The 24,932-nt window shown below is 41.7% G+C and overlaps 2 protein-coding genes across 5 annotated transcripts; both read right to left on the reverse strand.

Annotated features, from left to right (window-relative positions):
* Positions 1-247: 247 nt before the first annotated feature.
* FBXO5 (F-box protein 5) lies at positions 248-6,564 on the reverse strand. 3 transcript variants are annotated; one of them, XM_042796072.1, is made up of 5 exons: positions 6,506-6,564; positions 3,998-4,734; positions 3,577-3,667; positions 2,209-2,370; positions 248-731 (listed from the first exon to the last, which is right to left on the reverse strand). In XM_042796072.1, exons 2-5 carry the CDS (start codon positions 4,717-4,719, stop codon positions 480-482), a joined length of 1,227 nt encoding a protein of 408 aa, XP_042652006.1. In that variant the 5' UTR covers positions 4,720-4,734; positions 6,506-6,564; the 3' UTR covers positions 248-479. The 3 variants fall into 3 exon arrangements, with proteins under 3 accessions (XP_042652006.1, XP_009972456.3, XP_032867585.2); XM_009974154.3 differs by lacking the exon at positions 6,506-6,564 and adding an exon at positions 5,332-5,531; XM_033011694.2 differs by lacking the exon at positions 6,506-6,564 and adding an exon at positions 5,041-5,321.
* Positions 6,565-8,925: 2,361 nt separating this feature from the next.
* MTRF1L (mitochondrial translation release factor 1 like) lies at positions 8,926-24,467 on the reverse strand. Of its 2 annotated transcripts, XM_033011692.2 has the most exons (7): positions 24,044-24,467; positions 21,439-21,518; positions 19,381-19,564; positions 13,069-13,232; positions 11,991-12,108; positions 10,039-10,175; positions 8,926-9,588 (listed from the first exon to the last, which is right to left on the reverse strand). In XM_033011692.2, the coding sequence occupies exons 1-7, from the start codon at positions 24,306-24,308 to the stop codon at positions 9,373-9,375; spliced, it is 1,164 nt and encodes a 387-aa protein (XP_032867583.2). In that variant the 5' UTR covers positions 24,309-24,467; the 3' UTR covers positions 8,926-9,372. The 2 variants fall into 2 exon arrangements, with proteins under 2 accessions (XP_032867583.2, XP_042652007.1); XM_042796073.1 differs by lacking the exon at positions 24,044-24,467 and having other exon boundaries at positions 19,381-19,539.
* Between the last annotated feature and the right edge of the window lie 465 nt (positions 24,468-24,932).

Below are 24,932 nucleotides of genomic sequence, written 5' to 3' on the forward strand. Positions count from 1 at the left end.
ACTTCACTCACCTCACTTGACATTCTCACTATAAATGTTTATAAAGGACTTCTGAAGAAGAGCAGACATTTAAATAACAGAGTTTACATGTCCCCCTTCTGGCATTCAAGAATTGCTAGGGTTACACATGGAAGGCTACTTGCCAAAACTTTTTTGTTTTGTTCAATATTATTGGGAGCTGTTTTGAATACTGGAACACAATAGACAAATTGTCAGGACAATATTTAAAATGTTATTAGAATCCATATCCAGAATTTTCTTTTACATTTATTGATTAGTAAGACTTTTTTAAAACAAATGTTTGTGACAATTCCTAGGAATTTCAACATGACCAGATAGTACAGCAGAATAATAAAATTAACCTTTCTTTTTAATATAGAGCAGTAGAGAGCATTTTGTTGGACTTCCTTTGTGGAAAACTTCATATCCTAAAAAAAACTTTTATGGGACATCTGACCATCTGTATTGGGTTGGATAGATCACAATCGCCGTAGATTCTGTTTGCTTTTCTTAGTCCCAGGAAGTGGCCCTGTCTTAGAGTTGGGTTTCACTGGTTTGCCACTTGCACAGTCACTGGAGCTGTGGTAGCCACACATGCACTTTGTGCAAAAGTCAAAGCCACAACTTTCACGATTGCAGGTTGCTCTTTGTAGGTAGGAGTCATACTTTGCAGGTGAGCCACATCGATGGCAAACTTTAAGGCTTTCAGTATTTTTTAAGGTCTTGGCAGCCTGTCAGGAAAAGCATATAAAGAAAATAATGAGTGGAGGGTAAATACACAAGCCAAACATTCCCTGATGTTACCTAAGTACCACAAAACATATTATAGCTTCTCCTACTCTAGAGAGATAAATTACAAATTTAGCCAAATCCTGCTTGTATCAAATTCTCTTTGAGATTGAACAGGAATAATCAGTCTATAACTGCAGGTAATTTGGACTGGAATAAAGGAAGTCAATTTAAAAAACTTGAAATTTTAAATTTAAAGGACAGAATAAATGTAAAGCAGTAAGAACAACAACCCTCCAGAATCCTCCAAACTTTATCCAAGGATGGCGATTTAGTTAACGTCAATAAAAAAAAAGAACATAAATCTGAATTCCATTTAAATCATTAATGTTTTTGAAAAGTAAACAATGTGTCCAGAAATCTCAGCTGTGGGGCACTCTGCCTGAGACACCAAATGGATGCAATTCTTAACTCTCTCCAATTAATTAATTTGACACAAAAACAGAGCCACCATTCAAAATCATTCAGCATTAGAAAATTTGAGACCTGTATAACGCCTCATGTCACTCAGCTGTTAAAATCAAAATGTTTTTATAATATAAACATGTGTGTATAGACATATATGCTTATCAAGGAAAAAACATTTTAGACTGCTGCTTCAGTGTACAGTTGAACTGTCAGATTCCTCATTTTACAAAGTGCTATACAGCAGTATTAGGGGAGCTGGATACTTTCCAGTGCGATTATATCTTCTCTTATTGTACCAATTTGTGGAATAAGACTTTTGAGCCTGAGTATAGAAACTTTTGCTCGTTAGGAAAATCTGTTGCTTATTAACAATGACTTTCAATAAACATTTTTAAAAGTCTTATAAGACACTTGTAATGTAGACCTGCACCTATATGTAGGAAAAAAAAAAAAAGCTTAATAACAAGGTGAAGGGAAATGTAGGCTGTTGGCAGTTGTTGACAACTCCAAATGTGTGACATACTACAAATATGTAGTTAATAAAAAGCCATTTTAATGTCAGATAATTAGTTGGGGGAAAAAAGCATAGAATGAACTGGAGAAATGTTAATTTGTTTACTTTTTAAAAAATAAGTACTTAGTCTTTGAGACAGTTTTTGTGGGACTGCTTATCTGGAAAACACATGATTCATTACAAGTCCATGGAAATCAAGAGCAAAAAACTTTTTCATGTCTGATCCAAACCAAAATTTAAGCAAAAAAAAAAAAAAAAATTCAGTAAGCCATTTTGTGGGTACCTAGACACCTAGGGGAAGATCTAGAACTTCCCAGTATACCAATATTCTCCACTTAGTATCTGACATTGTCTTAAAATTGGCTCAGCAAGCAAAATCTGGAAGACATACTAATAAGTTACAATTGGAGCTACTACTTTCAGGCATATGTTTTTCAAGCTGATCATGTGCCAGACAACATGTAAGAAATTGAAGATGAATGGAAATCACCAATTACCTCAGAAAACTCCATGAGCCTGCTGTGACTTTTAGATGCTTTGGATCTGGTGCCTTTTTTATTCAAGTTCTTTGGTGGAGTTGCTTTCTGAATGGAAGCTAAAGCCGCTCGGTAGAGAACATACTCCCTTGTTGCAGCAAGCTCTGATGTCTTAGGGCCATTCTAATGAAAAGGAAAACAAGAATAAAATATGAGAATTATCTGATACTGACCTTTTGTTTAACAGAAGTCAACAACTTATTTTTGATCCTTCCTCCTGGCTAGAAAGTTTCCAATAATAATGCGTCATACCATGTATTATGCTACTAATTTTACCTTAGCTTTCTCAGTCACTGCTGTTATAAATGCGAACAGACACCTAGTTCAGTCCACCAAAACCAACCACCTTCTATTACATAATGCAACTTCCTTTCATATTAACATATAATTATTTAGGCAAAGCATGCCACCTGGACACCACCATGTTTGAAAGCACAAAGCAATATTTCTAATTCTTTAGAGTGAACAGGGATGCTTGAAGCTTTCTTTCTGAGATGTAAACTCCAAATTTTCTAAGTTTGCAGTTCAAGTTGAAAAAAGCACAAAATGGCGGGGAGGAAATCAGACTTAATGGGATAAATATTCAGTGGTGTCCAACTGTTTCACCCCAACAGACTAGCACCATAAAATACTACATAAAAATCAAACTAGATAACTGCTTTACTCTGAGGCTGATCCTAAGCCTTGTTTCATTGTCTCTGTATCTCTCAGGGAAAAAAAACACCCCTAGTGTTTTAAAACAGTCCTGCCTTGGTAAAGTGCTATGTGCTAGCGTGGTTGGATCTTGAATTTTTTATTTCATAGCACAAATAAGCATTAGGAACAGCTCACAGTGCAAAAAGCTTTTCAGTTTTCTGTAGCCAACATGTTACACTTCAGAGATCGTTGCCAGAAAGTATAAGCAGAGCCAGAGTCGGGCAGTCAGCTGAGCAGTTCCTCCGTCCCTCTCCCTCCCGGATCAGTGGGGATGCTGAGGTGAGCCAAGCTCTGCTGAGAGCCCCTAGTGCCCACCCAGCAGGCAGTCCTGGAACAGACCCTCTCCCCTTCCTGCCTTCCTCCGTAAGGCAGGACATGTGGAAGTTCTTAAGAACATCTGCATCTCTCCTTGGGTAACCTTCATGGTCAAACTTCCTTGGACTCCAAAGACAGCGAAGCGACTAGCAACACCTGAGACAGGGCATCCTAACAGGACAAACTCAGACACTCCAGTGACAGTTCTTTTAATCTAAGAAACTATTCTGGGATCTCTTAAAGCTGGGAGGAGACCTGAAAGAGCACAAAGACACTGCTGGCTTAAGCCTGAAATATCTAACAAGTGTAGAAACTTACAGAAAGGTTTTTAACAGCTTTACTATACATTTGGAAAATCCATTTATCTTCTTGTAGAATCTTCTGCCATACTGTGCTGACTTTGGCAAAACTGCAACGACAATACAAACGTATCGGTTACCCCACAGGAAAGGGAAAAACTTTTTATTTCATAGTGCGAATAACTAAGCAATCTTTTTTTTTCACGCAAAAGCTGGGGTGTGTTCACAGTTGTAGTCTTTAATTTGCCTCCTAGGGTAAAGAGATACATCCTCCATATATATCATGGCTTACATTGACAGTTTGTGTTTTAACATATCAATACATAATACTAACCATTGAGTAAAGGTCACAAGCTGCATATCTAAAACATTCTTAAGCTATCCAATTAGGTTGTTTATGTTATTTTCCTGATGAAACACAATGAGATCAAAATACTTACTTTATTAAATCCATCTCACTGAGATTCCTTAAAATGCTTGCTAATATATGCTTCAGGTTCTTCTGGAAGAGTTCAGCAAGAATGTCTATTCTATCTAATCCCATTTTCTTTCCAATTAGGTTACAAAGTTCAGCCTTTCCCCTGAAAAGAATTCTGTCTACTGCAGCCCAAGACTTGAGATTTCTTTTACCACTTTTTTTCAAAGTTGAGCAAATCATTTCTTCGTAATGGATTACTGGCAACAAAGTCTTCTTTGAAAACTGTGCTTGGTTTTGGTTCTTCATGAGACAATGCTTTGGTGTGCCACAGAGATTCCCGGCCAAAGGTATACTATCCTCATGTTCTATTGCATCAGCGTATTGATTACTTAACATAGAGGAATAACCACTGTCCTCATTAAATTTACTGTTTTCCAGTGCCTCCATTTCATAGATACCTTCATCAAATCTCTCATTTACTTGTTTGTTTTCTTTATTATGTACCAGTCTTCCTTCATCTTCGATATCTAGATTTCTGGTGGCCGCATGGTGTGAGTCACTAAGGAGTATTTTCTGATGCTCCTCAGCACAGCTTTTACAACAGCTTTCCTCATAATTCAAGGGGCAGGATTCTTCCAGTCTTGTTTTATCCACAACAGATTTCAGTGGTGTAAACCCAGCATGAAGGCGCTTACAATCAAAATCGCATTTCATTTTGAAAGAGTGGTTAACGTTTGATTTCATTACTGTGTTTGTATCCTGTAAGAAACAAGGACAGTATTACAACACAGCATGAACTGCATCACAAATTTTTCTTATGAAGAACTGATCATGCCTTCCTTCTGCATTACAAATTTTAAGCTTTCATCTAAGTCACCCCCTAGTGTCTAAAACACAGACAAGTATCTGAACAGCGACACATTAAATCTATATGCAAGTTCTTCTCAAAATTTGAGCTGTATGCTGCATAGATCTGGGTCAAGAAAACTGACTGGATGATTTATTTGGTCACCATTCCACCAGTATAGATTATTTTTAGACACACCAGTGCCTCCACTTCCTAACCTGAATGCAGAGACACACTCGAGACACTTGCGGTCCCTGCAAGGGACACCAGTGGCAGACGGTCCATGAGTGACAGCAGGCCCGTGCAGGGGAGCAGCCAGGCCAGAGCAGCCTGAAGTTTGCATCCAAGGCCAGAGGCAAAGCTGCTGATGCAGCCAGGTATCTGGCATTTTTAACAGGGGAGGAGGCGGGCTGGCACAGGAAGAGCCCGAGTGCTCACAAGCATCTGTAAATTACAATGGAAAGCAGCAACCCTTAAACAGTGGTCAAAGTAAAATAAAGGTTACTTACAAGCGTGACTTTAAGAGGGTGGGATGTCGATAGAAATTATAGGAAAATTGAGCTTTCCTTGCCCAGTTTCTTTCCCCTCCCCCCGCGAAGTGTGGTGCTATCTATATTAACAATTGCGGGGGGATGGGCGAGGACTGAAGGGGAGAAGGAAGCCATCTCGGTCATCTCAAGTCTAAGGGGAAAATAATTTTCAAATGCTTTGCAATCCGTAAGAAAAATAAGCTCCCCCATCTGAGCAGGTACTTTAAGGGATTTTTAAGCACTTGCAGCAGTTTTGGAGAAAAAGTATTAGAAAAATGTGTTTCATGAGCGCTTTAGAGAAAAAGTCCCTTCTTCGTACCTACGTTTGGTGGAAGAAAGGCGCAAATATGCTCACGGCTTTGTACAGTGTGAGTTGGGGGAAGAGATGCGAGCCCTCGCTAAGCTGCCGCCTCCCCCCCTTCCCCCCGGCTGGCGCGCAGCGAGCGAGCAGAGGAGCTATGGGGCAGAAACTCCACAGAACTAGGAAATGTGCCCCCCCCCCGCCCCTCGTTTCGGGGCGCCAGGGCCGGCCCTGACCCCCCCGGCGGAGCGGGCTCAGCCGCGGGCCCCCGCGGTGCTGTCAGGCTGCTCCCGCCCAGTGGCCCGGGCCGGCGGCAGGTAGCCCGGCGCCCGGCCCTGCCGTGCCCCGCGGCCCCGGGAGCCGCTCGGGGGGGGGTCTCCGCATTCCCCCTTACTGGAGGATTCCTCCCAAAAATGTTGGCGGCGGGGCGAGCCGGGGCGGGATGTCCCCTCCGGCGGCGTGGCCCGGTGGGCGGGAGACAGCGCGGCGCGGCGCTTCCCCGCCCGCCGCTGCCCGCCGGCGGGAGCTGCGCTCCCCACCCCGGCCCCGGCACTGCGGGCAGCGCGGCGCTCCCCACGCGCGGATCCGCGGCGTTTCGCGGCCGCCCCGTCCCGTCCCATCCCGTTCCGCGCCGTCCCGCCGGCGGGATAGATGCGGGGAGAGACCGGGAAGGGCGGCGCGGCCGGCGATCCCCATCCCCGGTCGGTCCGCCCGCCGCCCCTCGCAGCCCCGCCGCCGCGGAGCCCTCACCGGGGAACCCCGGTACGCCGCACCGGCCCCAGGACAAAGCCCTGGCGGCGGAGCCCCGCCACCCCGCACCGGCCCCGGGACGCGGCGCCCACCCGCGCTCACCTGCAGAGCTGCGCCGCCGCGGCCGCGGGACGTGAGTGCGCGGCCGCCCTCGCCGGGTTCTTTTAAAAACTTTGAATTTGGTATCCAAAACGGCGCCGGCCAATCGGGGGCCACCGGCGGGGGCGGCGCGGCCAATGGGAGGCGGGCAGAAGGCGGGGGCCAATCCGAGCCGCCGTGGGCGGAGCCGCCCCGGCTCACATTTTCCCTCCTCGGCCGGCAAAGAGCGAGGTGAGTGGTGGGGAGGTGGCGCGCGCGCGCTCCGCGGGGGGCGGGGCGGGGCCTGGCGCGGGGCGGGGCCTGGCGCGGGGCGGAGCGCGGGAGATGGGGCGGGGCGGGGCGGGGCGGGGCCGGGGCGGCGGCATCTCCCGCCCGGCGGCATCTCCCGCCCGACGCCCGTCTGCCCCTTCCTCCCGTCTCCCGGCGCTCTCCTCGGCGAATGTGCGGCTTCTGCGCCGCGGGGTGACACGCGTCCGAGCATCTGCCGTTTGCTTTTCCTACGTGCCAGCGCCTGGGATCTTCCCATCGTACTTGCGCGGGCAATGTGTGCAATGCTCTGCTGCCGGGGAAGGATTCGCTAAGCTTGGCGGCGGATCTTACATCTGGGTTCCTCCCCACGGGAGAATTGTATTTTAAAGTATGGTCAACGTTGCGAGTAGTTGGCAGAGTGAGGAGGAGCGCTGCTGGGAGCTGAGCAGGCTGGATGCCAGTGCAGAGGTCCGGCCGCTGCGGGAAATACATCTCGCAGCTCAGGGAGGTCGCGTTTGTAGCCAGACAACAGACCTTGCATTAAAATTAATATGGAGCAAGAAAGGGACTTCAAGTCTTTATGCAGTAAAGCTTGCCATGACAGGCTGAGGAGATACCGCTCAAGGCAGTGAAGTCCACTTTGTGCGACACTGTCAGATGCCAGTTTTGGGATACCTGCCAGCACCACATGATACCTGGCTTTTCTCGCACAGATCAGAGGCTGGCCACTTGCAAGGCAACAAAACATCCCCTGTCTGTTCAAGAGCCAGGCTACCAGCTCGAGCATCAGGGAAGGTCTAGGGTGACAAAGACTTGAACACTTCTATAAATTTCATGCTGTATTTCAGTGTTTAGACCTGGCTGATGGCCCTTATTTGTTTGGAGGAATATGAAGCTGAAATTGGAGAGAAGGAATCACAAACTCCACCCATCACTTGGTATAAGATAGCCTGGCTTTAAATGAAGTCAAGAAGACTGTCACAAGTGCTCTGTAGTCTTCTGTTTACAGTGCTGATTTGCTAGGAATAAAGACTTCAGTCCTAGTTTCTGCTCCAATCGATACCTAATTTTACACACAAACTGCATCAATGTTTATTTTTACTTTCTTATGTGTAGGAGTTGTAAATCTGCTAGTAAATCTAGACCTAGGTCTTACGCTTACTAACAGGAAACATGCGTGCCTCACCTTATGCATACAGGCACTCCTACATCTGAAGTTACTGTATGCATCGTTAATTAAAAGATTTGGAACTTAATCATAGTTACCATACAGTATTTCCTAGAATACAAAGCTGATCAAGATATTAAATGCTTCTACGCTGTTTTCTGACATGCACTGGTTCTAACTGCAGTCTCAAATGTAATAAAATATAACAAACTAGTAATACTCAGTTGATTTTTATACAGGATGTTTAAGTAATCCATTTCTACAAGCTATCTGTAGCAAACATACGTTGTTCCTATTCTAATTTCTTACACTAATTTTAATTAGGAGTCTGAAAGCAAACACCCCTATACTCATGGTAACATTTTTCCTTGGGTTCCAATTTCTTATTTACTGGTATTTATATTTCAAATACATTCCGTGTATGTATGCACACAGGCATAGGTACAATGCATGATGGGATAATGTGGCATGGAAGCTGCAGGTTTTGTACTGCTCTGTGTATCTGGGATTGTAAAATGTTGTCTAAAATAAAGATTAGAAGTCTTCTTTACCCACATATATAAATGTGCATGTGTATCAGCAGATTAGAAAGGCAAAGTTCTACTTTGCTTTCAGGGATCAAGTGTTTTAAGATGCTGTTAAATAAATAGACAAAACCAGTAAGATGCTGTTCATACCATGTAACATTTAGAAAAATCAATAAACTGAAGAGTCGATTAAAAACATAAAGGAGGAACTGAACTGAAGCCAGATGGAGACTGAAATATCAGCCAAACAATATTTTAACAATTCTTTTCACTTTTGACTCAAGAACAGAAACATCCTTTTCAAAAACAATTCATATAACTTGTCACTTGGCTTCCACAGCTCTTTTTTCGGAACAAGGGATATTGCTAAACATTTTTATGTGTTTATTAATAAGGGCCAGAAGGCTGTGAAAACATGAAGGAGATACAATTTGACTCTGTCTCCCATGCCACACAGAAGTGATTAACAAATATGCAGATTAGTAGTGGGGTCATTTATTTGTCACTTTCTTCCGATCACTCAAACAAAACAGGATTTTTTTTTTTTTTATTCTCTCAAGTAAGCTATTTGACACTGTACAGATGTTTGAACTGCTGTTTAAATGAAAAATGGAACTAGAAATAGCTATTTTTTTAATGCATACCTTTTGAGAGTGGTATCTTCTCAGTGGAGAAAGTTAAAAACTGTAGTTACCTCCAGACCAGTCAAATTTACTTTATAAGTGGACTGCTGCAGTAATAGTGTCTCATATGAAGGTAATAAAGTCTTTTACTCAGCAAGTAAGAAGACTGTTTATCAGTCGTGAGGAAATAAGTTGTAGTTTTTCATGATCTGAAGAGCAGTTGCATTTTCTGGAGGTGCTCCAAAAAGATCCTTTGCAAACAAATGTCTACATCTGTTGTAATGGGCTGACAAAGAAAAACGTTCAGGATAGATTCTTTTTTTCATTTTCTGAAATAATTTCCATTAATGATTCATAATCAGCATATTCTCTCAGAGTTTGTATCATCTCATCTAGCATTTCTTCCCCTAGCATGAAAGACTCAATATGATGCACTGATCTGCTTATCCTGTGGTCTGTAATCCGGTCCTGTGGAAAGTTGTATGTTCTGATCTTCTCCGATCTTCCTTTAGTTCCAATCTATCAAACAAGAAGAATCAGCTTATCATCATCATCTTTTTTTATAAAAATGATGAAATACTGATTAAGCATCTAAAGTGGAAGCTTTCTCTACCTCCTGTGATCATCTAAAATTTGTTAGAGTTACACAGTACTCGGACCAGTTTAGTAGTTGCAGTAATTGTTCTCAAACATGCAAAAGAACAATTTTACTGTATCCTTTTCTAATACTATTTTGGTTCTTCATGCTGTAATCCAGTAGGTCTCTAGAATTTACATACTACTGACATTTTAAGTCTGGCTAACATACAACCTTTATTGCTGAAGTAGAATGTAATTTTTTTGCCTTGTGTAAGTCCTTCCTAGGCTTCTGTTCCTCCCTATTTCCATTTACTATTTGCAGTTCAACACAGGAGTTACCCTAAGAGCAGATGCTTGTACAGAATTATATCTTTACTAAGTGAAACTTACTTGAATCTTTCGAACGCTGGTTCTCTTTTTGGTTTCTTCTTCCAGTTTGGCATTGTATAGTTTAGCACTGAGCATTTTCATAGCCTTCTCTTTGTTTCTAATTTGAGATCTTTCTTGCTGACATTCAGACACGATCCCTGACAAAAACACCATGACATTTAACACATAACACATAGTAGAAGGGGTTTGCAATTTCTAGATTTTTATTATGTTACAACATGCTGTTTCTTTATTCAGTACCTACTTTGGACCAGAAATGTAAAAGTCCACGCTTATTAATGTATAATGATGCATTTTGGGAGAGAAGTGCAGGCTGAGTTGTATAGGTGCTTTAAGCCGTAAGACAAGAAATTTAATTTGATATGTTGAACAACAGGTAGATAATGAAATAAAAGATACGTAATATGATATGACTTAAAGAAGACACCTTTAATATTTGTAATTTTGGCCACATTTCCAGGAAATTTAGGATTTAAGGAGCAGTAAAATACATGAGATAGCGAGTATATATGTAGATATACAGAATATACAAAAATGGGCACTACTTTCTTAAAAAAAAAAGGTGTGGCTTCGTCCCCCAAAACATACAATTCAAGTTAAGATGAAAAGTGAACAGCCTAAGAAAGCAGTAGGGAGAGAAAACACAGGAAGAAGACAGTACAAGTGAAGTTGTAATTTGGATTTGTTTTAAGTAACTCTGGTAAGATTACAGTATGCTTTTATAAGATTACATAGTATTACTTTATGAAAGCCTTGTTTACAAACAACTTTTTGGATTGCAATGAAAGTTTATAAAGAGTTAGAATGAGAGAAACAGAAGTAGTAACAGGACAATTGTAAAGGAAGAGAGATAAACAGGAATTAAGGGAAAGGTGGAACAGGAAAAAGTCAGGAGATAAGGTGAGATATAAAACCCTCTACGAACCATCTTTAGTGTATAACCACAAAAAAATCTGCAATACATTTTTAAGATTTCTATAACAACCACCAGTAACTGCCTTCAGCAAAAACTAAGAGCATTTTCTGGTTTTAGGTTTTGGGGTTTTTTCCCAAACATGAAGGCAATCCAAAACTGTTTGAATCTGGAGTACCTTTTTGTCACCGTATCTTGAACAGAATTCTATCCTCTCCATTGTTTACCTTCTGCTTTACTGAGGTGATGCAACAAGTGCAGAATGGATTCATGTCTTCAACAAATATGAAGAAACGGGTGGGAAAAATCTGGATACGTGAAGATAAGGAGCTCTCAGAATTACCCTGAGGCTGTAAAGCCTGACTAATGTTTGTAGTATAGAAGAGGAAAAGTTAAAAAGCAATGAAAGTCAAGGCAGCTGTTGTGTATTGCTCAAAGGGAAGTAAAAAGCTTAGGAATGGCAATAAAAAAAAGATACGATAGCTAAAATCAGGCAGTATTTGAGGGTGTATCTTATCCCTCCTACATTTTCTAACCTGAGCCCTGGAAATGGGCCTCCTAATTATGTGTGTAAACTATGGGAAAGGAGCCAGCAGACAAATGGAAGCCAGCATCCTGAGTAGACTCCACAATTAAAAGCAACATTTTAATATAGAAATAGAGTGATCTCTCTTTTGGAGACTAGTCAAGAAAAGGCGTATCATCAGATTTAAAGCTACTCTGTTTTTCAGTTTCCTTTTCATTATCTGAAAGCCTAAATATAATTTTTTCACAGAAACTGATCTGGACGCTTTTAGAGTGTCACGTTTAATGGCAAAATGCCTACTGAAATGGCTTGCCTTCTGAAGCCAGTAGTCTTCACTATTAGAAATTGCAGTGGGCACAAAACGGTGCATTTGGCGTACTATAAACACACATGAAAACTGTTTGAAAACTCTGATCAATTTTTGTCCAGGTTTGAATATAAAACCATTGTTTCAAGAGAAATTCGAAAGCAGTTTTGCAATGTAGATCTTGTGCTAAGGAAAAAATGAAGCACCTGTTGGAATATGAACTATCCGCACAGCACTGTCTGTGGTATTGACATGCTGGCCTCCAGCTCCAGTAGCTCGCTTTGTTTCTATCCGTAGATCTTTTGGATTAATTTGCACGCTCATCTGTCATGGGAGACAGAAAAAAAAAAAAAAAAAAACACCAACAAAAAAAGAACACATTTATGTTGTTTCTTTCTAGTCAGATGTCAAATATACATAGTTGGTTTATTTTATAAGGCACACTCAGCAAGATCAAACTTCTTAAAGTTTCTAAGTGGTAGCTCACATCCACTTATAAACATATTAACAAATCCTTGTAGCTGAATTGGAATATGACATGATGGAAGCCAAGAAATCAAATAGCAGCTTAAGGCATAACCATCTCATAGTATTAATCTTCCCCCTCTTCTGAAAGCTCTGCAACCTCTTCCAGCAGAGTTAACCAATATCTGAACAGGGCCAGATGTTTTTTAGGTAAAATGAAACATATTCCTTTTGCTGGCTCTGGAATGGAGCAATGGTCTCTGGGAGGAAGGAGCAAGACAGCTTTGGGAGAGGACAGGAAGGAGTAACATCTTTGACAACTTGCTAGGTCAGAATGAAACAAAGATCAAATCAAAGCTTTTATTTTTAGCCAGTTGTTTTTAAGCAAGAAAATATGGCAAGAATGAATTATCATCTGTACACTTTAGAAGGGGAAAGTGAGGATGCTACAAAAATGGGGAAGAGGAGGTGCTAAAAGAAATCTCTGTGAGCTCTGTAAACTAATTCAGTCTTTTGTCACTCTGTAAAAAATGTAAAGTTTTACACACAACGTGAAAGTCACAGTCACACTGAATTTTTAAGTTATAGTGAAGTAAACTGCCAGTGACGTTCTTGAGATTATGAGGAAATCCAGAAATTCTTGATTTCAGCCCCCTAGACAAAAATAAAATAAGCAAATCTGACAGTTTAACACTAAGATTAAAAAAAAATCATTAAGAGAGAATAACAAGAGAGACAGAAAACACTTGGGTATCAGTAATACAGCATGTAAAAACACTGCTCACTATAAAGTCTGTTATACTAAAAGATAAGTATTACCTCGGTGGGTTGGGGTAATATTGCAACAGTCATTGTACTGGTGTGGATGCGTCCTTGTTTTTCTGTCTTTGGTACCCGCTGAACACGGTGCACTCCTCCTTCAAATTTCATGTACTTGTAAGCCTCAAGACCTGCTATACTGGCAACTGCATGTCTTAGGCCACCTTAAATACAGAAGAAAAACAGCTGTAAAGCTGTAAGAAAAACCATTGGTACTATGCTATTATATTTCAAACTGTATTTAGGCATCATTATTTATTTCTTAAAATTATTAATTTATCATTTAAATACTTAGAATTATACTGAAAATTCAAGCGAACTCTTAAAAACAAAGCCAGACGTACATACACACACACTATCTCAAATAAAGAACTGTCAATTTATTTTTTATAGTCAGATTAATTTTTATCTGCATAAAAAGGTTGTATGTGAACCATGTACACATAAAATCATAAACCATAGTAGAACTCTAACACCAGTAGCAAGCTTAGGTAAAGATCAAAATTTGAAAGCCACCTTCAGAAACTTCATGAATTGCTTTACTGTTAGTTCAGAACCTTATCATTCAATGGGAAAAAACCCAACTCTTTAACTAAAGGATGAATATTATTCATACTCTTTTTACTCATTCTGCTCTATGCATCCTACCCATGTCTCGTTTTTGCTCTTCCATTTCATTTTAATGTTTTCCTCCCTTGGATAGAGCAGAACTCTAACTCCTGCCCCTCCTACCAATGCATCCAGCAAAACACTTGACAGCAATGTACTAAGAAACTAGCATTGAACAGCTTGGAACTTGAAAGTGAAGTCCAATACAATCATGGTTTCATGTCAGAAAGAGTTTGCTATAACACTAGTTTATGGCATTCTCACTCTTCCTTGTTTGCTAGTGTGCAAATCCTTCAGTTGTGACAGTATAACTTTGAAGGATCAGAGAACTGATGGCACTATAAATGAATGTAATTTTTCACCCTGTTTGTTTTTTAATCCAGCTCAGTCCCCAGATCCCATTCGCAGCACAGAGGATGTTGTGCCAGGGGAATGACTGAAGAGGAGATAGGCGGCCTTGAAAGAGAATTGCTGTTGAAGTCATGCAACATGAAATCACAGTTGAGGAAAAGAAGAGGCACATGCTTCTCAGAAGTACTGTTTTAGGCTATCTATAGACTAAGGAAATCAACCATAGGGACAAGATAGCAGCTTTTTTAAAAAGGAAAATGAAGACAACATAGAATCTGAAAATGCCTTGCAGGGCAGGAAAAAATCAACCAGAAAGTAGGCCAGGTTTTTCACCTCCACAAAGGTTTGCATATGTTTTTATTCTACAGTAATTTAACATTCCCTCATAACTTTACTAAAACGTATTTCCTTTTACAGTCATATTCGTGGAAAATAGCCTAATCCACTTCTTCCTTTCTTTTTATCTCATTTTTGTCCTTCTGACTTTTAAAATTTTTCTCCTACTTGTATAGATCTGTACCACTTTGATTCAAATGCACTGTTCAGCATACCTAGTGCTTCACTGATTTAATTTATAGCCATTATCTACTATCAATTCTGTAGGATAAATCCATCATGCTTAGAATAAATCTGACTGTAAAGCACGTAGTTTAACAAATAAGAATCAAAATCTTCAGTTTAGATCAGTAAGTTCCATTCTTGCAGGTAGTGGGAAATCTTCATACTGCTACGCAAACCCTATTCAAATGAACTTTACTCTAAAAGAATTATATAACCCAAAATAATTAATGTAGTTGAGTAATAAAACTTACTTCTTTACATATAAAAACAAGTACTAAGAAAATCATAAACAACCTCTGCACATGAGGAAGAAGCTAGGTTACGTCAGGAGTAAGAAATATGTGAATGTCCACAAGGCTATGGCACTACTCACAAGCATTAATCATGTGATAAGCAATTCATTGTAAAAGCTAATCTTCTGTCTTTTCTCCCTCACTTCTCCTGGCATTAATATATATATCATGGGTACAGTCTGTCTATTTGAGCTGCAGCCACATCCGTGACATGTTCAGGGGAGTTTTAAGTCTGTAGTGATAACAGTGTGGTTGTGGCACCATAGTGCTTAGAAGGATATGATCAAGAAACTGATTCAAAAGACAGGTATTTAGGTCATACAGCTCCAAATCAACTATTACCAACACAGGTTTAATATGAAATGCAGCCAAATCCAATGAAATCCCAACAAGCCTTTTACCCTGGCAGATATGCCGTAGGCCTGTCAAATATCGTTAGCTCTTACTAACTATATGCTTGCTCTTTTCAATTAAAATGTCCCTCTCTATCCCAAAAGCTGATATGCATAGAAGAGGGGTGTAAGTTTACACTTGATTTTTATGTGGCATCTTATACCCAGATTGAGATAAAATCCCGTATCTCTCTCTGCCTGCCACTGCAGGGTGAGAGGTAGTGGATAAACAAAGGTTTGTGGTTCATCGTGTGAGCTAAACCTTGAACATGCTATTTTTGCACAGTGGCATCCCTTGGTAAGTCCATAAAGTCAGTTACGAGTGGACTGAAAGCAATTCTTAATTGCAGCTTTATATTACATTCACCTCATTCACACACGCTCATCTTTAGATATCAGCCAAATTCTGGAGCTCTCTGAAATGAGGGAGTATGATGTTTTAATGTAGGGCCTTGCTTTTTCTCATGCAGTCCATAAAAATGGAGGGTGGATGGGATGCAATAGCCTAGTGTCACCAGCAGGCATCCTTAACTCCGTTCTTAGCACAGCCAAGACACTTTGAACCTGAAGATTCAAACCTGCCTTTCAGTGGCACTGCCATCTATAGTGCCCCTACCTCCCAATTTATTTCTAGCTCCTCAGTTTTGATAATATGCAGTCATGCAAGTTAAGATCAGAAAATACACTGCAAGAGGCTGACAAAGGCTAGGGCTACCTTTATTTTTCTCTAAATTTACATTCTACTTTCCAAAACATTAATTTCACTGCACAGGTAAGCCCTCAGCAAGACAACAGAGGTTACAATAAATATATATCCATTAAAAACCTAGCAGTTTCAAAGAAAAAGTACAGCTAGATATATACTAGGTTAATGTATTACTTCAATTTCCCATTTAGGCATTGAAGAGAATGCCTCTGAGGGTATGGGCTCCTTGTCCAAGGACTGAGCTTTCACCAAAAGGGTAGTCAAACACAACTCCCTTTCTCTTCCAATCACAGGACTGCAAGTTGAGTCAGACCTGACTTAAAACTATCCAATAACAGGGAGTTTTTAATCCAAATCAGTGGATCGATCAAATTAGCCCTGTTACCTCAAAATTGCTAGAGGTGAGAGGAGGAGCACAGGACTGGCAGCTGCCTGGAACATGGGATTGTTTAAGCTGACTGTGAATCTGTGCTCTGAAGGTGACGTTGTATGTGGCTGCTGGGGTTTACCCCATCCAAGTCCTGCCTCAATGTAAAGGGCAACGGTCCCCCTAGCATATAAAATCAAGACCACTCAGACCCTTCCCCCATTCTCTTTACACCCATCTAACCTCTACCATGTTTATACCATTTACTTTTGAAAAAAAAAAAAAAGTTAATAGATTTCCTCTGGCTTTGAAGGCTGAACTGGCTCAGGTCCGGGCAAAGTGTTTGCCTGGTCATGAACAGGGATAAATATGACTCTTCTTTTAGAAACAAGCTGCACTGTAACATGAAGCTGCCTTTTGTCCCTACCTTCACTTGCACTGTGCAAGCGGTTTACTTGACAAATGGCCTCTTGACCATAAAAAAAAAGTTTATTAATAGTAAAAAAATACAAATAAGAGGCAATATTGCATTCAAGTGCCATTAAATTAAAAAAATGTGCATTAACTGAATCAACAGCAGCTACCCTAGAAGGAGATTCTGATACTGTGAAAACCTGAGTTAATGTTCATCAACTTGAAATGTCACTTGTCAAGAACTCTAAAGAAAGTTATTCAAACATTTTACAGTCATAACACTTTTTAAAATAAAATTCTATTAAAGATTTTAAGATCCCAGAAGTGTAAGTGAAGTCCATAGTAAGTTACAATTGTATCTGCATATCTGAAAGGTGAAGACATGGGCCTCCGTTTTTTGAAGTGTGAATACAGACAATAAATCAAGCATGCACCTAGATTTTCAAGTTCTCAGTTTGTGATGTCAGACTGTATTTCTTTCATGGAGTCCAATTTTTGAACCTTCTTTTAAGCCCTCAATATACAACAGTGAATCAAAAACTGTACTTATGCAAGAAGGGTCTTAGGGCACAGAAAGACCTTCATTAGAAGGGGAAAGTAGCTCACTAACATGAGAAGCTCAATTAGAAGAATTGTGAATATTTATTTTTTGTGAATTTCTACATGGTTGAAGCAGAAAGGGTTCAAGACATTTGATATAATTGAGTCCAAAATATGGTGTAAGTAAACAGAGGAAGTGTTAGAAGATGCTTCACATATCTCAAAGCTTGCTAAAAATCTCTCTGCAATTATATTAATTGTTGACTGAAAAAAAAAAAAAAAAAGATTAGTTTTTCCTGACAGGTTGCATATCCTAACATCCTAGCTTCTCTCATTTCTAAAGTTTTACTAAAAAAAAAAAAAAAAAAAAAGGGAAAAAATGCTAATGTAAGTATAAATATAGGTAAAGTTTCACAACCGATCTGAGCTAGGAGCACTATACCCACTATGATGTATACATTACCTCTGCAGCAATATGTATGCAAGCAATATGTGCTAGCTTTACTCACAACAGCATAGGTAACAGGAAGCCTGCAGATCTGTTAACACGGACTTAGCATATCTAACCTGCTGAGAAACATGGCTAGCAACCTGTCAATCTAAACCCCAAATCCCTGCCACTGATTGGGCATGTTTTGGATTGCAGTCTCACAGTTGGTTTAAGCGGACTGAACCTTTTGCTGCTGGAAGGAGGTCCTGGCTTCCCCACTGCCACCACCAGTAGCCACATACTTCTCCCTCCACCGCCCCCATGAGCATTTCTCTTCTTTGGTGCTGAACTACTCGAAAACTAACCGGGGGTGGGGAGGTGGGGTGGGGTGGAGGGTGTAGGTGTGGGGGAGTGTGGGTGTGGGGGAGTGTGGGTACTGATTTTCAGTTGGATTGATTTGGTGATGAGACTCTGTGAAGACGCATAATCACAAGTGCCAATGCAAAGAAGTCTGCAGCAACACAGACACAGCAGCCTGATCTTTGTGAAACAACTTTATACATGAACTGGATTAAGCTAAAATTAACTATCATGTGCCACTGCCTCAGTTTGTTGTGTAAACCTACCAATCCCCATCTTTGCAATGACACTGTTCCATGAGATGCAGTGAACCAACTTCACAGCTCATCGTCAGAAGATCCAGTTTTTCTACCTCCTTGCATTGAGCCCCATGTTGCTGTTTATCTTATGCTAGCTCTAAGGCTCATGAGAACCGACTTAGCACATTAACTAAGCAAAAAAACTATTCCAGAAGTAAAAAGCAGTCTTTGCCAGTTTAAATGAAAGGGTATCAAAGCAGACAAAAAAAAAAAAAAAAAAAAAAGTGGGACTGCTCAGACAGGCAGAGAGGCAGCAAGGAAGAGGGGAGAAAGAAGAAACATCTCCTTTTACTGGAATCAAGTTGTTAAACTGATTACCTGTAAAATTTTACTTGAAGACTTTCTTAAATAGTTAGATCTCTTATTTCTCCTCTCAAAGTCTCAATAATACCCCCACTTTGCTCATCCATTAGCTGTTACATATGAGCTATATTCCAAACATCCCCTATGTAAATTCGCAGATGACATTGTTTCAGATAAATTCAAGATGCTTTAGATTAAGCTTCAGGAACAGTTTTAATTATACTGATGCCTCCCTGCCAAGGGATCCATAATAATAAATAGACTTTCAACCTGCCACCAAACTGATCTATAAAATACTGGAAACATTAAGTAACTAAGTAGAACAGCAGATCCAAAGAAAAAGTATATGTAATCTGTAGTTGTAAAAAAATAAATCTAAAACAAAGTATATGCATCACTTTCTGAATTTTCTTCCGCCAAGCACTTAGTTTCATTTCTACTTTTTGAAACTACTGAAAGACAAGTTTTATTTTTTAGCACTTTAGTATTTTAATTGAAATTCCATTTCAGAATTACTTTCTCAAATACAAAAGCTGAGGAAAATTGTACTCGGACATTCAAACGATCTCCTGCTTCTAAAATTAAGTTAATGCAAACTAGCTTCCTGTAGTCAGGAAATTCAAGTGTCATATGAATGTTTCAACTTAAATTAAAAAGTTACGAAGATTAAGTATTTTCATTACTGACCTATTTCACTGGGAAAGTATTCTAGTATTTCAAATTTCCAGTTTTTATAGGCAGCATATCGCTGATACATATCAAATATCTCCGAGGTGAACAGCATGGCTTCCTGCCCTCCAACTCCAGCTGTTACTTCCATGACAAGATCACTTTTGTCTGCTTCTTCTGAAGGAATCAAAAGCAACACTATCTGTGAATACAAAGACACCCAGCTAAGACTTCCCTCCCGACACTGCTATCCACATCTGAGATAGTATAAAATGCCAGACAAGTCTGTAATCAATCTAGGTGGCATCCTCCTGCTCTTGCTTGTTGGTTGCCCAGAGGACAGGCTTCTCATGCCTCTTGTGGTGAAGAAGCAGTAGTCAGGAAGAGGTGGTGGGGGGGTTGCATTGCAGGAAGGCTCCCTGTGTCTGTTCACAGTCACAGGAGCTACACACGTCTCTCTCAAGACCTATGAAATGTCACAGAAGTTTTCACCCATCAGGAGCACTGCGATGTTTGGACACCACAGGATACACATCAGTTCTTGCAAGACAACTGATCATCTCCCTTCCCATCAGATTCCTTTTTAATCCAGTATCAGCACAGAGCTAAGAAGGTATAGATATTCAGGAGGACAGTCCTTCAACAGCAACACAGTTGTATTACTAATTTATTTGAAAGCAGCCCAGTAGAGAAGGACTTGGGGGTATTAGTGGATGGAAAACTATGAGCCAGCAATGTGCACTCACAGCCCAGAAAGCCAACCGTGTACTGGGCTGCATCAAGAGAAGCGTGGCCAGCAGGTTGAGGGAGGGGATTGTCTCCCTCTGTTCTTGTGAGACAATCCCCCACCTGCAGTGCTGTGTCCAGCTCTGGGGCGCCCAACATAAGGACATGGACCTGCTTGAGCGGGTCCAGAGGACGCCACAAAGATGATAAGGGGGCTGGAGCATTTCCCTTATGAGGCTGAGAGAGTTGGGGTTGTTCAGTCTAGAAAAGAGAGGGCTCCAGGAGACATTATAGCGGCCTTCCAGTACTTAAAGGGGGCTACAGGAAAGATGGGGAGGGACTCTTTGTCAGTGTAGGGATAGGACAAGGCATAAAGGTTTTAAACTGAAAGAGGGTAGATTTAGATTAGATGTAAGGAAGAAATTCTTCACTGTGAGGGTGGTGAGGCACTGGCACAGGTTGCCCAGAGCAGCTGTGGCTGCCCCCTCCCTGGAAGGGTTCCAGGCCAGGCTGGACGGGGCTGGGAGCACCCTGGGCTGGTGGAAGGTGTCCCTGCTCATGGCAAGGGGGGTTGGAACTAGATGGTCTTTTAGGTCCCTTCCAACCCAAACCATTCTATGATTTATTCCAAAAGGGAGAACCAGCCTTATATTGATCAGTAGAAGAAAGATACACTGGAACCAAAAAGCTGTATCAGAATTTTGCAGGCTGGATCAAAACTCTGGATGATTTGCAAGTGCTTTTCAATCACCTTGCTTTACTAGCATTAGGTGATGTTTCTTTCCAGAGACTTCTTCTTTTGGCAAAATCAAAAGGATTTACAAAAATATTTATAAAGTGACTGTTGTATTGATGTTGAAGGAATAAAGAATTTGACAATACCAGCCTCTACTTCACCAGTAACATTAAGCATATGAAACAATGTAAAGATCATTATTTTTATGTTACATAGCAGATACTCTATAGAACCTATATAAGGCAGCAGTCTAAAGTAGTTACACAGTATTAAACTATTTTTTTCAAAACCATTAGTGTGTGCGATACTATGCAAGTTTAATATTTCCCATAGACAAAAAGCTGGACATCCATAAAGGTACATCCAGACAAGACAAAGCACCTACTTAAAAAGATGTATTGATTCAAACAATTTCAGATACAAGAAGGCATTTATTGTCTGTCTCTATATCATCTGCATTTTTCATTTTCCTTATATAAAAGACACTAGTTGAGTATAATTGGCAGAGAGGGGAGGAAAAGTTTATTGCATACATTTTATTTTAATGAGAAGGCAATTTGGCTTTCTTAAGTTAGGAACAGCAGGGAAATAGAGGCTTTTAAAGGGGATCTAACCTGGTGTTTCAGTTCAGCTATCTCTTCTTCACAGGAGGCAATTTCCCTTTCTGCAAGCTTCTGAAAATCTTCGCTCTCATCTGGAATATTTGATTATGGTTAACCCTCAGATTTATAGCAGTGTCACTCTCAGAAAACATTCTGAAAAGTCACCACATGAAGAACTTACTTTACAATAATAAAAAAAAAAACAAACCCACACCTCCACCACATTAAACCTAAACCTGTCAGAAAATTAGATTAATGATATGATCTGTAACAAAGATACACAGTATATATTAAGAATATTTTCTGATATTGTTCAAGTATGAGACATGGGAAAATCCAAAATACAATAAATTCCATTTAAACATTAACACCCCCCCCCCAAAAAAAAACAACACCACAATACATCCCCCAAAACAACCAGCAATTGCTGTGATGGTGGTCAGACAGTGGCACAGGTTGCCCAGAGAAGTTGTGGAGTCTCCATCCTCTGAGATACTCAAACCCCGACTGGACATAACCCTGAGCAACCTGTGTGGGTGATCCCGTTTGCACAGGGGGTTGGACTGGATAATCTCCAGGTCCCTTCCCACCTCAGCCACTCTGTGATTTTAAGAAATTACTTTCTGTATTTCAATGTGGTGGGAACATCAAGAGCAGAGCAGTCTCACAATTGACACTTAATTGAAAGGACTATTACCCTACCAATGTGTGCAAAAATTTGAGGATAGTAGTAGGAATTTCAAGTATTTTATCTCTGTCAATTTATTCCAGAACAGCTGCAAAAATTCTAACACATCACTAAAAACAAAGGTATGGAAGAACACTTGCATCATAAGAGGAACTTCTAATTTTAAAGCGTTACTTGACTGATCAACACTAATGCTTTACAACTAAGACTTGTTTTTCTGTACTAGTTTCAATATGCTAAAATGTTCCTTTTTTTTTCTGGTCAAAATCAAACTTTACACACCCCCCCAAAAGAAGATTAAGAAAAAAAAAAAATTAACATCTTAAACAGTCTGATCTACACTGATTCAACTCATTCACCCAGAAGAAAAAAATATTATCCTAAGGAGGCGAAGACAGTACACATAGTGAAAAAAGGGGAACTGGGACTAGCACAGGCACACATAACTGCAGTCAGCAGCAAGGGAAGAAAAAGAAAGATGCAAGACTTCTTTTCTTCTGTGTACTGCAAGCTTTTATATGTGTTCAGCTGAGACGGGAGGTGCATTCTTACAGTACAGCCACCTGTACCTTTTCAGCACTGTAACTGCATTTAGTCATTAGCAGAATTTTAAACTTTGTGACTTTATAATTTAGGTTTAATACTGGTTAATTAATCCCTCCCATCTCTTCTTTAAGAAGGAAATTAAAAAGACAGTCACGCGTAAATTGTTTTAAACAATAAGCATACTTTACATACAGCTGGCTAAGAGCATGCATGGTTGACTGCCTGAATAACTGTAACTCTTTAAACATGTAAACTTGATCATCTTCAACTATCTACCTTGCTTTACAGTAACTCCTGACTGATCAAGGGCTAGTCACTGAGACCAACAAAAAGAAAGATAAGAATTAAGGAATTACAAATTTATTGGAGTCAAACCAGCTATTAATAATGCAATTATTATGCAATTAAGAAATAATCTAATGATTAATAGCAGTTGCATACTTCAAGATGCAAACGCAATAAGGGCTCTAAAATCACTTGAAAATAATATACGCAAATATTTTTTAGCACGAGCTACAGAAGTGCTCAAAGCTACTGCTAAGCCCTTGTGATCGCTGTGCTGAAGCTCTAAGACTGGTTTTGATGACAGTGGCTCTTCAGCACGTTCTGAAAGGAGAAAAAAATCTTGCATTTCATTTCATTCAGTTAGCTCAGGCCAGTAATTAAGTTTGTTCGAATGAACCGTTTCTCCTCTGTCAATCTGAGGTGGGAGAGAATGAATAGGGGAAAAAAATACCATTTGCTTTTAGACAGTGTTTGCCATCTCCATTAGTCAGAATAACTGACTACAGTTAACACTTTTGATTAATCTGTACTTAGCAAAGTAGTAGGTATTAAATTATCTAAGAATCATTTAATGATCTAGTGCATGTTTACTGATCTTAAAGTACTCCTTTTCCGCGTTTTGGTTTCTAACCGCTATCAAAATGAAGTCTGACTCGGTAAAACACACCCGCTACTCGGCACGACCAGAAGCGCGCCGCTGCTAACGCAACCCAGCGTCACAGCGCAGCGCGGGGGCGGCACCAAGAGGCGCCGGGGCCTGCGCCTGCCGAGAGGGACGCGGGCAGCCTCGTCCGTCCGGACGGCAAGGGGAAAAAGCCACCCCCAAAAAAATAAAATAAAAAAAAAAAATTAAAAAGTAAAAAAAAAAAGAAATGGCAGGAGTCTTCCGTCCCCGGTTAATTATATTTATTTTCCATGAAGTAGATGCACCGCCCCGTCCCTCCCTAACTTGACCGGTCCGTAAACCGCCCCGGCACGCGCCGCCCCTCACGCGCTGCGCGGCGCCGCGTGGCGGCCACCCCGCTCGGGGCGCTCTCCCCCGCCCCCGTCCCCCCCCCCAATCGCGTCGGCACACGCAAACCGCGCCCGCCCCCGCACCTTGCCGCGCCAGCTCCCGCGTGTCGCGCAGCTCCTGCTCCTTGTCGCGCAGCCGCCGGATCCGCGCCGCCAGCCCCGGCCCCGCCCCGCCCCCGCCCCGCGCCTCCAGCAGGCGCCGTAAGGAGGGGGCGGCGAACAGCTCGTCTAAGCCGGGCCGGGCGCTGAGGGCGCGGTGCGCCGCCGCCGCCCCCCGGGGGCTCCGAGCGGGCAGTGCGGCAGCCCGGCAGCCCGGTGCCCCGCGGAGAGCTCGCCAGAGCAGCCGCATGGCCGCCCGGGGCGGGTGCTCCGGAGCCCGTCCTTCGCCGCCCCTCCTTCCCCTGCTGGAGGCACCCGAGGGCGCTCGGCCGCCTCCCTTCCGGGTTTCCGGAAGCTGCCGAAGAGGCTCGGCCCTGCCTTCGTTCGCAGTCGGAGATTATCGGGGCTTCCCCTGGCGGAAACGGACGAAGGAGTTCGGTTCCCTTCGGTGCCCCTGGGCGGGCGCGCTCCGATTGGCCAGCGTCGGCGGGGCGATGCGCGGGCGCCCCCCTGCGGGCCGCGGGGGCCTCTGTCAGTTGGCGCGGGGGGAGGGTTCCGGGTGTGGTTTTACTCCTTCTGACACAAAAATAAAAAGCCGCCAAACCCTCCATACCACACATTTGAAGCAGGGCTCGTGGGTCAAGAGCTCGCGGGGGTGCTGAGGTTTTCACTGACGGGGGTGGGGAGTGGGATTGGTGTCCTCCTACGCTGCAGCCAACCGCCAAGGCGGCCTGTGAGGAAGGGCACCCCGGGAGTTTCTGTTGGGGCTCTGGACAGCCAGGTTCCTCTGACATCTCTCTTCCTCTCACCCCAGAAAAAAAATTTCAAAAGTAAAATACCCTGACGAGGAAGAAGCTGCAAATACTTGTGGAAG

The sequence above is a fragment of the Tyto alba genome, unplaced genomic scaffold (assembly GCF_018691265.1).
Source record: "Tyto alba isolate M040663 unplaced genomic scaffold, T.alba_DEE_v4.0 Super-Scaffold_22, whole genome shotgun sequence".
Classification (NCBI taxonomy): Eukaryota; Metazoa; Chordata; class Aves; order Strigiformes; family Tytonidae; genus Tyto; species Tyto alba.